Here is a 14,068-nt window from a genome sequence, read left to right as displayed (position 1 = left end):
TTGCTTATTCTCTCTCAAGGACTGGGGCACTTCCATTTTTGGCTACATAGTAGCTCAGTTCCAACAGAAGGGGCAGTGGTTTCCCCAATACAGCTATTATATAGCTTGAGGGTTACAGAACCCTTGGGGAAATGGATTTGAAACCCCTCAAGTTGACATGGGCTTAAAGTCAGCTCTCCTAATTCCCCCTGAGTACTCTAACCACTAGGAATTTAGACAAAAGGGAAACCCCTCCCGTCCAATTTGTGAAGATGACAATGGCTGTTGCATTTCAATTCTGTATCTGAATTCAATGCTGTATCTATGTATTAGGCATGGTCTAGGCACACTTGATAAATGGGAGGCTCTCTGGGGTCTTAGGCAGACAATTAAGACACTGTTCCTCCCCATACCTGAATCATAGCAGAGGTTTGGTAGAAGGGAGGCACCAAACTATTCAATCTGAGGCATTTCTGTGTATGCATGGAAGCCTAACCACAGGCAGTAAAGCATCTTTAGTCCAAAAAATAGCTGCAAATGAATTAGGGACATAATGAATGTTGTGGTTGCTGAAGCAGGGATATTGTGGATTCTCTTTTGCAACTCAGGTACCTAGGGCACCTATATGCGTGCATTGAGGCTGCTCCAATGCACTAATTACAGTGCATCAGAACACATTCGATTAATCGAATCTGCTAGAGCATGGTAATTACCATGCTCTAGCAGACTCCAGCATCACATGTATCAGTGCCCTCATGCTGAAAAATGGTGGTGAGGGTGCTTTAACTAAAGCTTGCTTAATGAGCTTTAGTTAAAGCACCCCCACCACCATTTTTCAGCATGGGGACACTGATACATGTGATGGTCCAGGTGCTTTAATTAGAGTGTCTCTCAGAGCCACTCTAATTAAAGCAACTCCCCCCCCACCCTGCTTTTCAGAACACATGTGTAAACACCCCTAATTTCTACCTAAGTCCCAGTTAAGTGTCTAGTTTATTAACTATTAACTGCCAAAAATATTTTATTTTTCTTTTAGGTGAAATATATTAAAGGGGCACCTGCCTGACCATAACCATTACACACACACACTTACGGTCAAGAAGAATCTGGGCCACAGTGATTATATACAAGCCTTTGGGCTGGTTATTAATCACATGTGAATACTTTACAGAGGATGATCTTCATCTAGAGTAGGCATAGCCACTCTGCAACACATATGCCACTAGTATGGGTAGCCTTTGTGTGTGGCACATAGTAGATCAGGGAAGGGACAGGCAGTACAGTGGCAGATACGGTAGGGAGCAACGAATCAGGCAGGGAAAGAGCATACATGTGGTACTCAGGGCAGGCATAGAGCATAATCTGTAGCATGAGTGCCAACAAGGTTGGCTCCCATGGGTCTAGTGCAGTAATGTCAAACCCTCTTATCCTCCCCAGGCCAGATCCAGACCACAGGGCTCCTCACAGGCCAGATCTAGACCTATTTCTGGTAGTGGTGTGAGTGCTTGCAGCAATAAATAGTACAGGTCATGAGCCACAGAGGTTAGCACTACTGCCACTTGCCCTTCCACCACCAACTTGTGCCTCCAATGGGTCTTTGTATGCCAGAATTCAAGAGAAGACCCATGGGTCATTTCTTTGACACCCTGATTCAGACCATTTGATATTTAAAATGTGAAAATGCTAAATATGCCATTTCCAAGCTCCTTTGGAAAATGTTGCTTCTGGTTTTCAGGACAAGAGATGATCAGATTATTAAAAGAACTAGTAATCTCAGAAAACAATTAAAACCTATCTGAAGTAGTTCAACCCCACCATTTTTAGAAGTCAGTCCTTTACAGCCAGTGTGTATGATATGCAAAAAGCACTTCTTAAAATGGATACTGAAGGTATTCTAAACATCTTTTAATCTCTTTTCAAACATTTTTTGTCTTATTTTTCTTTCTAATTCTCTTCTTCATTGTTCCACTCATGAAAAGACCTTTGTTCTTGCATGTTATTTTCTACGTGTGAATGCTGTGATGCTTCTGGTGTTGGAGTCAGTGCTGGTGCTGCAGCTGACATTGATCCTGATGCTAATGCTGATCCTGATCCTAATACCAATGCTGATCCTCTTTCTTCCTCAATGGCTCTCAGTGACCCTTTAGAACCTGATGGCTCTTCTTTGGAGCTCCTTGCAATTTTTGATTTCCAGAAGGCTTTTACAGATTCCCTAAAATGGAAGCAACAATTGAACATACATGCAAGTTCAACTAGATATTCATATTCTCTTACACAGAATTTCCTGTCCCTTTCCAGGAGAAATCTAAAGGATTCCTTTGGAAAGTATTTCTGTCAAGGCTATTCTAGCTAGAGAAGCTGTTGAATCTACCGTCCACTAGCAATATAAATATTCTAGTGTCAAAAAATTGAATTAGCTCATCTGAGCATCAATTTTACACTAAATAGTATCATTCCCTGATCAAATAACATTAAAAGTACATTTATATGCTGTCCACCTACCAGTGAAGAATTATGAAAATTAATGCGAAGATCACACCAACACAAACAATAACTCCCGTGATCAGAACAAACACCAGAACTACATCAGCTCCTGGTCTCTTTGATCTTCTTGTTTCCAATTCTTAAAAAGGAAGGAAAAAAAGGAAGAAAGAAAGACCATGATCATTCTGGCTCAAACATCTAGGTAAGATGTTAAATGGAAGGAAAATCATTTTGAAAAACAGAACTTGATTCTTCCTAACACTTTGTACAAACCCTTAGTACTATGAAAAGCAAATCTAAATCAGAATAGTAATATTTTACACCTACTATGCATAGGTGTAAATGACTGCAGAAGATTCAAAGCAATTGGAAAATGAGGGCTCTGACAGACTTGGGGGGAAAAACCCCCATGGTTTACCAGAAGCGCGGCGCGTTAGTTGGACCCAGCTCCGCAGCATCTGTATAGATCAGATGCTTCAGTGATGCTTTTTTTGGAGCTTTTCTCTAAAGCTAATTGAAAGCACCTGATCCATATAGACATTGGGCGAGCTGGGTCCAACTAACAAAATGCCTCTTCGGAGCGTGTGGTAGGCTTGGTGTGGGAGCATGCCAAGTTTTAAGTAAAGTGCCATTTTTTTCTTCACATATGCAAGCAGCCATAGTCACTAAAAACACTGAGTGGCTGTAAAGGATAGTAAATTAGAAGTTGCAATGCAATACAATATGGTGGCAGGAAATTAGGTAAAGCAATCCTGAGCTGTAAAAAGGACCATCACCTGACACAGAAATCATACGTTAGGTAGTCCATTTCTATGCAGCCCTAGTAAGATCATACAGGGCATACTGTGCATAGTTCCACACACATCAACATGCGAAAGGTTATCAGAAAATGAAGGGAATTAAAAACAGCACAATTTGTTAAGTTACTAATACGGACATAAGAGTACAATGAAACTATGAACACATCAGCTAGGTACAGACATTACGTTTTTACCAGTATAAGTGACCAGAAACCGGCTTATACCCGTAATAGAACAGAAGTTCAGCACACATAGACTGGCTTAAAAATGGCAACACCCAATCTAAGATTTGCTCCCCCCAATCAAAGAGCAAACATGTTCTGTTCGCTACTGATTTAAACTATGCCACTTACAAAAAAATGCATAACTTAGATCGATTCTACCTTGGGCTTTTTGAATGTCTGTACCTAGCCCTAGCTGAAGCTACCAATAAAAATAGCTGGAGATGGAAGGAACATCACCAGATTCAGCCATACTACATCCTAGTTCCTTATTTGCATAGCTGTAACAGGCAGGTAGCAACATCAGTTCTAAACCTGGGATTCCCTTTTTAGGAAGATTCAGCAGCTCTTTCCCCCCTTGTGCCACTCTATAGCATAATTAGGACAAAGCACCCAAGGAACTGGCCAAGAATGTCTAAGTCAGTTGATCATGTGTCAGTATAGCCACAAACAGGTACAAATAAATTTTTGGATGATCATTTGGGAACTTCCGTAAAAATTAGATTATGTGCAGACTAACCAACCCATTACAGTTGTCTATAGTAGGAACTAGCAGTATATGATGAGTAACAGCATATTTATAGCCAAATAAATGTGAGTGGATTGTGAGGAGACATGCTTTTTTTTCAATGACCACACTGCTGTTTACTGAGGGAATAATAAACGATGGTTTTCTATCTGCCAGGTACCATGAAAGATGAACAGAACCAGTCAGTCTAGAACTCTTCTGAAAGCAAGGAGAAAGGAAAATAAGTCATGGCTGTTTAAAGTGCTTTGCTGATATGGATTTCTCAAAAGAAGCCTCCCTTCCAACAAAAGCAATTCAAGAGTTTGAATACTGGGTGAAAGAATTATTTCAACCCATATTTATCTTCTTCATTTCTAAATTACTGATATTTGAGGCTTATATTTACAAAGTGGTATGTAAATACAGTAACACAAGTCCATTCTTCACTTCTCATAAGCTACTAAAACTGTACATTTATATTTCTTCATGCCTTACATTCATTTGGATTTCTCTGGTGCAAAAAAATGAGTGGTAGCCAATGGTAGGTACAGGAAGTATCTCAGTCTGTTTTACTGAGGTGAATGAAAAGTCTTGTCAGGCAAGACTGATTTATCCAAGAAGCACTGTAAGGGAGAGCACATGAGGCTGGAAATTTTCTTAAAGTTCTTCATGGTTTCATGTCCATCTGAATCCACATTTTTTTCAGGAAGGGGAAGACCAACTGGGTAATGTCCCTCCTCTTATATGCTCCTTAGGAAGTCTGGAGTTTCCAGGTGGCCTTTCAAGGTTTGGGAAAGTAGACCAACTGCTGCCACACCTGATAGTGTGAGCAAATAATGGCTTGCACCAAAAGAGGGAAGAAAACTGTTTTAGATGTTCCATTAATGAAATGCTCTTTTAATTTTCAAGCTTTTCTAAATCTTTCATGAACAGTAAAATTCAACTTGGCAGCAAAAATTGGTAACATCCAAGAGGTTACCTTCCTGCTGCTTCTCTGCAATCTTGCAAGAGTCTAATTGCGGCAGAGAAGACAGAGAAGGTGCCAACAACTAGAGTATTGCTACTTCCACATAACTGGTTGCCTTTCCTGACTTTTACTAGCAGTGAGAGGAGAAATCCTGTGACCTATTCCAGCTGACCAAGCAATAGTGACCAAATAGTAGGTAAGGGAGGAAACTCTTTATCCTAGCTTACATGTTTTCAAATTTAAGGATTTACTTATTGCTTCTGTAAGAACCTCACATTTTTTGTAACATCATTTTCTTTTATATCTCTTTGTTATTGACAGGTATTTGTATGGCACTTATCACTACAGGACCAGTTGCTCATGTACAATGCTAATAATCTCAGGAAGAATTAATACTGCTTGTGCTATGGTAAAATGTTAACTATTTAAGAACTGCTATGGACTTACCTGCTGTGGTATATACTGTATATTTTACAGAGGCAATTAGGTCATCATTTTCTTTTGTGTCACACTGGAAAGCAACTGGTTGGGTATCTCTGTGTACCTCCAGAATAGCCGAATCATTCGGGAGAATAAGTGCTTGCTATATATATTTTAAAAAAAAAGATAGATAAAAAATACTATAGACATATATAGCACTGTGTATCAATGTTGTACGGAAATGTGCTTATTCTACTTCAGAGACTTTTTCAGCATGTTTCGCCAGCCAGGACATCTCTCCCTGAAGTCCCCTTCCATCTCTGTTCAGTACATACTATTCAGCAAATGGGAAGGAAAGAGTGTTTGTGACCCACTGACACCCATTCACAACCTGTAGGTTTGGAAACCAAGATTTATACTCAAAGAAAGAATAAAACTGGTTCTTTCTAAGTTACTTTACAGAAATTATTGATACCTTAAACAGCAAAGGAAAACTAGTGTTCTACAAAAAGCACCGGAGGGGAGCATATGGAGGGGACACACACTAGTTTTGGAATATTAGTCTCTCAAATAGACACTGCAAGATCCCATTTGTGAAGAAAAGATAGAAAGAAAATACTTGAACCAGGAGTTTGTATGAGATGAATGAAGCATTGAATAAATACACTAAATACATTAAACTATAGGTCAGTTACTCACCTGGTCTGGAATTAACATTTTCCAAACATAAGTAAATCGATTTTCAGGAGGTACAAAAATACAAGGTATCTTCACGCTAACCAGGCTTTCAGAAATGGGTTTACCCCCTGAAGTGGAAAGTTATAATAGACAGATCATTAACTGGCTATATCAGCTCTGTGCATCCCGTAAAGTTCATAATTTATCCAGCAATAAATGTTATTTTGAAATTATCCTTCCAATTAGAATAATTTAAAATATCCTCAGTTTGGTCAAATATTTATAACTTCACACATATCTACAACATTGAAAGAGGAGCAGAAAAATGGTACTTTACAAGGACTTGAAATCAAACACACATCAGTACAGAAATGAGATTTGAAATGTTACTAGATTGCTTAATAGGGTAATTGGAGAGTGGAATGCAATCATTTCATTCCACTTCCACCACACTCACAAAGAATAAGGCTGTCTGCCTTGAATAAACACATTCGCTCTAAATCCTGGTATCACAGGGATCTACTTACATCCACAATCTGTTGGTCCTCTGCATTCTTCTACACGAACAATACATTTTGTTTCACTCCCAGGGCAACCATTGGTTAATAAAGTTTCTCGAATGCCAATCCCTTTTGGGGGGAAAAAAATTAAAAAGTATAACTTAGTTTTCCATTCTTTCCTTGCTTTCAAACCCGGATGTCAATGTATTTCCTATGCTGTACAAAAGGCTCCTTTTCAGAGCACCTGCTAAGACTATACCTCAGATTTGTCTGGCAACACTTACTTTTGCCTTCTCACCCAAACCCTTCAAAGTGAAACTGAATGTAACATACTGCTAAAAAACAATAAAGTTTAAACATTTCAAACTGCATAGGCCTCTCAGTTCTCATGTCAACCGGTGCAGAAAACACTATATGGGTAGCATGTACGATCTGCTCTTAGCCCTGTGATGTTCTGGCCACTCTTAACTCTCATAGAAGTCAATCAGACCTGAAGGGGATAAATACCTCACAGGATTAAGAGAAGACTGAGTGCCTTGAATCACTTTACAATAACTTGTGCTGGCTGGATGAGAAACATTGAGAAACTTTTAAATGGATCCTATCCAGACATCCTCAACAGGCTGATAGCCATTAACATAGGGTATCTTGCGAGAACGGGTGAAAAACATGTTGACTCCTCGCCCCTTGAGATATGGAGGGTTATATCAAAGAGCGGAAGGCAGAATACCATAAATCTTGAAAGTTAAGGGAAATTTCTATATGTAATTCAACTGAATATAATAGATGTTGTTTCAAATATCATCATTTTAATAAGAACCACCTCACTGAACAATTAGAAACACACAGAACAAGCGTAGTATTTTCTTGGCAAAAAATGCACACGCAGTTCGCTGACATAACGAAGACTGTGACAGGGTGGTAGGGAGGGAATAATAAACACTAAAGAAGCTGCCATTATTCTGGAAGTATTTGTTCACTAAATTTCAGGGACACAGGAAGAAAAGAAGTAAGAGCCTCCTGGAGTGTAATGATAAATGGGAAACTGATTTGAATACTGAATTAATCCCACTCGTGAAAAATAAATTGCTGTGACACATGTATATGATACCAACGGATGGATGTTAGACTATTTTACAGATGACATATATAGATTATGAAATGGTTCCTCAAGTGACAAGAGGATGACAGCAACACTCACTGGAACTGTCATAAACTAGGGATCGTTATCCACTGCTGATAATGCCTCATTTTGAAGATGCAAAGACAGAGGGGAAAATGGCAATGAAGTGACACTTTTATTAAATACATTTCTCTTACTCTGGAGTTCTTTTTTCTTTCATTTTTTTGAGCCAAGAAAGAGAAGGCTGAAAAACTATGAACATCAAAAAGGCTGGTTTAAAAAACTGAGGTACTGCAGTAGCATTTAACAGGAAATAGCTTGACCTGTTTTAAGTACCTATTACAACTGGGGAACTCTATCAAATATGAACTAACTCAAAGGACTTCATCTTGAGATCTGCACTCTCTAGAAACTCCTGACTTCACTTTGGCTAGTTTTTCTTCCAAATAATCTTTTCCTTTCTCTCTCCCTTTAGCAGCTGCCAATTCTACAGACATTAATCTACTGCAATACTGGATGCATCTATGCATGACACTTTAATGCACATTAGCTTAAGTTAATGCGTATTAAGGATGTGTGTCTACATGTGTGCACCCTTAACGCACATTAAAAATGGTGAATTTAAGTTATTCGTGCCTAAATTTAATACCTGCATTTGCAGGTATCAAATTTAGGTGTGAATAGTTAAAGCACATTAATGCATGTATAGATGCATTAAAGCTCATTAACGCTGTGTGTGTGGACTAGACTAACTTGAGGCCCAAGTCAGTCCACACACAGTGTTAATGTGCTTTAATGCCTGCACATGTAACTGCCTACCTAAACACATGAAATAGCTTCTCTGTTATGTGAAAATAAGGCCTTAGAGGGTCTACAAAGCTACAGTAAGCTCACATCTGGAAATACTGAATTCTAGCCACAACATTACCAGGAAGATAATAAGGAACTGGAGGAAGTACAAACAGCAATAAAAATGACTGAAGGCTGGAAGCATTAATGTGAGAATTAAATGTGCATAGTTTTTTAATAGTTCTTCTGAGGGGACTGAGATCATAATTCTCAACCCACCAAGGCCTGACCATGGCATGTCATGAATCAAAAAGGCCAAAAATGAGGGACATAAAACATTTTCAAAACTCAAACTCATGAAGGGTTCATTCTTTCAATGTAAGTAACCTGCCTCACAACCTCTAAGTTGTGATTATTTCATATATACGTAAACAATTTTAAGCAATAAATGTGAAGGGACATCAAATTTGGAGGGAGCATAAGCCACTTCTGGACTTGAGTTAAATCCGTCACAAAGAGGGACCTTGTGAGATCTGCTAGAGAGATGAGCTATAACAAATTTTGCATATCTCAAGGTTGTGAGTATGAAAGAAAGTGATGTTATTTTGGGAGGTATATGATCGGGGTTTAAAAGTCAAAACAGAGAAATAGAACTATTAAGTGGGGTATCAAGAAAATCCTCCTGACATCCAGATGGACAAGGGTGTTACAATAGATGTAGTGAAAGCCCCTTTATTCCATACAATGAAAACTAGTCAGGAAAAATGTTACAAAATGCACTGTAGGAAATTATATCAGACTGGGGGGAGACTCATTAACTTATTTTTCCCTTTCTTTCTTAGCCCTACAATACTATGAGACAGCTTCTATTCATAACAAATGATAGAATATGCGAATCTTTTGCTATATGTGTGCTTTCTAAGCAGTGCAATTACCACTTCATTCCAATGCCTATCGTTGCACTAACCCCAGAGATGTCTTCTTTTGTACTCAACACTTTCTTCCTATCTACCCACACCAGGATGATACCTCTTCTCTCCATTGCGCAATTTATAAATTGAATAAATGTAGAATACAGAATAGAGTACTGCAGACAAGCAATTTTTTGGCAATAGTGTATGTGGGAAGACATCTGTGAGATGCATCAGAAGATCTTTCATCTTCTGAACATCTCACAGATGTTCACAAATAGAGAAAATTGTTACTTTGGTGAAGGCAGCTCATGTGCCAATAAACGTAGGGAACTGGTTTAAAATAGGAGCTTGCAGGCTGTGAAATTAATAAAACAACAGATCTGACCTAAACTTCTAATGACAATCAGCTTGATTGTTTTTGTTAATTATAGTTATTGGAAATTGAAATCAATGAGAGGTGAAGGAGGGCAAGCAAATTACAACTGCTAATTTGCTACAGTTAGCACTTTTTTTCAAAAAAAACAAATTACAATATGTTTTATTCATCTGCTTTGCTACTTACCACATGTAACTGTGCATGGTCCAAACTCTACTTGCTTGGGCACTGGAGTGGTGGTATTCAAACCTGAACATAAAGTCTGAAGTTATATTTCTAATACAATGAAACCTCTTCACAGGGGTGGAAATACCTAATTAACAGAAAATTAATTCTTAAAATCTGCCTTAGTAATTTTTAGCTGAAACCTGGAAAAAAACATTTTGTCCAAGTTTTTTTCTCTCACCGAATAAAACAGAAGAATTAAGTATTTCCAAACATATCAGAAAAGTGAGTACAAATAATATTTACATTCTAATCTGATTTTCAAGTGAAAACATAGATAATTATAAGTTAACGTGACCTATCACTGAGAAGCAAAAAGTACATAAGCCTCACGCAAACTATAGGTCTTCCCTTAAAAGAGTTAAGCAAAATTCTCTCTAAACAATATTCAGTCAACTCATTTCCTAGCTTTTTCTGGCGAATGTATGCCTTCCCACATAATTTTTTTTCCATCACATTTCAAGGTCAGGTTTAGACAGCTAGCACAAGTGATGAGTCAACCAGGTACTGTATTTTAATTAGGTATTGTGGTTTAATCACTGTGATTGGGCGTCTTCCATTTTTCTGGTACTTCTGAGGTCAGGGAACGGGTTTCACAGAATATATAGGAGCAAAAGGTTCACATCTCCATCTGGGATTCAAATCTGGATAATATATTTTATTAGTATTAGCATGCAAGTGGAATGCTTATAAGGATGTTAAAAGAAAGTTACTGTTTAGTAGAGGAAGTAAATAACTTAATGCAGTGCTTTTTCAAAGAATTAACTGAATAGACAATAAGTCTTTTTAATCTTCTAAAATGCTCAGAGACAAAGAAAGTTTATTACAGATGTTTTTACAAGTCTGTATTGGCAGTTTACCCTACTCAGCATACATTTTTCTGCTAACAAATATCCACCAGTACACATGTATTTTCTTTGTTTCTAAATTATTGATATTTGAGGCTTATATTTACAAAGTTTTATGTAAATACAGTAACACAAATCCATTCTTCACTTCTCATAAGCTACTAAAACTTTACATAACATTTATATTTCTTCATGCCTTACATTCATTTGCATTTCTCTGGTGCAAAAAAATGAGTGGATCCATTCCATTAGCAAACAGCATACAGAAATATGCAACTGCCTCCATTGCTCTACACTAAAGGTTTGATACTACAGAGGCACTTTGCATAGTCCATAGTAATAAATTGATACCAAAATCTGATAACTACTTTTCCCAACATTATTCATGAACTGTCAAAATTATGCTCCTGTGCTATCCCTCAATGTCAGTATGGCTTTGTCATTTATTTCAATACCTGAGCTGTGTTAATCAGAATGACCTTTTAGCATATGAACAACAATACTTAAAGAATAATTTCCAAATTTAGTTCAATGCTAATGAAAGACTCCAACCTATTTTAACAAGAAAAAGAAGAATTATAGATTCTGTCACTGGCCCCTCATGCAAAGTCCTATGGAAACAAAATACTCTTGCAAGAAAATGAAGTCTGGTTCTGGCTCTGATGAACCTTAGAAAGAAACTGATTCTTTTATAGATGTCCCCTAACTTCGGACACTCTGCTTCCAGTTCACCCATCTTCTATTAAATCAGTGAGAGCTATTCACTCAACAGCTTTGGCTGCTCTCAACTTCTCATAACATAACAGAAAGACAGAGATGTCAGAAGTCCTGTCTGCAATTAAAATATAACCATGTTTACAAGTGACTGTGTTCAAACTTTATTGTAACATGGTTTATGCTTGCTTGTGCAGTCAGAATAAACGTAATCACTGGTAGGGCAGATCTTCCACTGGTGTAAATTGTCAAAATAATGGTGCTATAACAATGTAAATCAGCTAAGGATCTTCCCCTAGGAATCTACTTTGGAAAATATGAATTACAGCAGTCAAATCTTGAGATGACACAATGAGTCTAATGTGGCAAGATGTGGTCATGTCTGAGAGGAGAGGCTGCAATCTCAGAGACACAAATGGGGGAAAAAACATTTTGGTCACTATTACTTGGTTTGAAAGCAACCAGGAATGCATTATCTTAAGAAATTCCTAACAAAAGGAGGACAACTTTACTAAGCAAAGAAAGCAAGTATTTTCTACATATAGAGGAAGCCACACTATCTTCTCAACATGCTTTGTATGATTCAGTAGCATCACTGTAAAACATATTACCAGTAGGACTTTTTTTGTCACAGATGGACAATGCTGATTTAATCATGAGGAAAAATAGCCCTGAATTGAAAAGGTTATTTTATTTTCTAAATGCTAACATTCCAACTCAACCTTTAAACGTATTTCAACATGGAAAACTTCCTGAGTTTTAATTAGCAGAAATCACTGGCCATAACCTCATCCTGATCTCTACCCAAGTCTATTAAAAGAAGGGCAACAGGATCAGAACCAGCGACAAGCTCTGAAGAACATCCTACTGGATATAGCCGGGTTCTGATGCAGCCTTGCATCTTTGTTTACTTGCATTTCTTCACTAAATTTTCTAAACAAAGCCAAAACTTTAAGCAAAAAAAAAGTAAAAGCAAAAGAAACTATTGATCCCTATAATTATGTAAAATGCCTGCTTTGGTTTGCATCAGATGAGGATAAAAAGGCCCAGTGTCACCCCTATGCAAAGAAATTGATGCCTGTAACTTCTATTAGCATTAATAGGAGTTATATATGTAAATCCCACACGGAGATCAGAATGTGCTAAAAAAACTGCATTTACATTCCTGTCATTGGCTGGCAATTAGCTTCAGCAATGTAAAAGCAGCTCAGATTCTTCTCCCCCTTTGGCATCCTTGTGAAAAGAACCGGGCAGAAGAGAAATCTGCTCCGCTATTCACTCCGTGCGTGACCGGTCGCATCCCCAAATGCAAGAGGTTTGGTTTATTTGGATAAACACTTTTTAACAACAACAACAACAAAAACCCCTTGATGGGCTTACTGAAGAGTTTCAGCCAAGGTTGTTCAAAGTCAAGGCTGGGAAGGGAGAGGAAACCAGCTGGGGTTTCAATCCTGGGCTCTGCCTGAGTGCTGCCTGGAGGGGCGAGTCTCGTGGGGTGGCAGAGCTCACAGGAGCGGGCCCGGAGTTACGGGCAGCGGGGAGGCACTGAGCCCGCCCTGCCTGGGGCCAGGGGATCCTGTCCACAGGGGGAGGGAAGCCACGGGAAGCCCCGCGCCAGGCGGGAGGTGCCTCGTGCCTCTCGCTGGACACCACCTGCATCCGGGCTGAGCCCGCAAGCTTCTCACGCGCGGATCCGAGGGGCTGCCAGTTCCCTCGCCCCCGCCGGGCCCACGTGGGGAGGCTGCACAGGCTCCTCTTCGCTGCTCCCCGTGCACCTGCCCACTGCCTGCACGTGCGGCGCGGGGTCACCCCATTGCACCGGGGGCCAGGCCGGGAGCGGGCTGCCCCTCACCAGGCTCGAGGAGCGTCACGATGGGCTCCACCACGGCGGCGTCCAGGGCAGAGCCGCTGTCGTTTTTGGCGCCCGCGGGCTCGCTGGCCAGCAGGCTCAGGAGCAGCGCCCCCACCAGGGCCGCGCCCCGCAGCGCCATCCTCCGCCACCCGCGCCCGCCGCCTGCTCCGCAGCCCCGCGCTGCCCCGCGCCGCCCCTGTGACGTCACAAAGGGCCCGACCGAGCGTTCGGGGCGCCGCCACCTCAGCGCCAGTCGGGCGCCCAGGGCCCGGCCACGGCGCTTGCACTGGGGGCACCCTCCCGTGCCCCCGGCCCTGCCCCGTGTCACCACACAGCGGCCTCCTTCATCTGCCACTTCTGGTCTCCCCTCGTCCGGAGGGGTTGCCGCACCCCTCTGTCTTCTGCCTTTCTCCCCCCCCACCTCCATCCGTCCATGTTCCTTTTCCCTACACCAAATCTCGGGGGGGAAGGGATCTAGTCCAGCCTCGCTCAACCCGTGGGTCACAACCCAAAAGTGGATCTCAGGAAGATATGAACAAACTTTAAAAGTTTAAACATGTATTCTCCTTTAAAGGAGAAAAACCTGTGGCAAACCATGGCTTTTCACTTGCGGGCAGGCCGTGTTCCAGCCTGTGAGCCCCCTGTTGCCCCAAACACTCCCCCATTGCCC

General features: G+C 40.3%; 1 protein-coding gene across 1 annotated transcript; it reads right to left on the bottom strand.

Moving 5' to 3' along the window:
* Positions 1-1,880: 1,880 nt before the first annotated feature.
* Positions 1,881-13,562, bottom strand: SPACA1 (sperm acrosome associated 1). The gene is made up of 7 exons (XM_006262867.3): positions 13,399-13,562; positions 9,946-10,008; positions 6,585-6,686; positions 6,079-6,185; positions 5,407-5,542; positions 2,482-2,602; positions 1,881-2,191 (listed from the first exon to the last, which is right to left on the bottom strand). The coding sequence occupies exons 1-7, from the start codon at positions 13,535-13,537 to the stop codon at positions 1,924-1,926; spliced, it is 936 nt and encodes a 311-aa protein (XP_006262929.1). The 5' UTR covers positions 13,538-13,562; the 3' UTR covers positions 1,881-1,923.
* Between the last annotated feature and the right edge of the window lie 506 nt (positions 13,563-14,068).

Source organism: Alligator mississippiensis, chromosome 1, assembly GCF_030867095.1.
Source record: "Alligator mississippiensis isolate rAllMis1 chromosome 1, rAllMis1, whole genome shotgun sequence".
In the NCBI taxonomy this organism is placed as follows: domain Eukaryota; kingdom Metazoa; phylum Chordata; order Crocodylia; family Alligatoridae; genus Alligator; species Alligator mississippiensis.
Note: the sequence above shows the minus strand (reverse complement) of the source record. Positions and strands in the feature narration are given on the sequence as shown.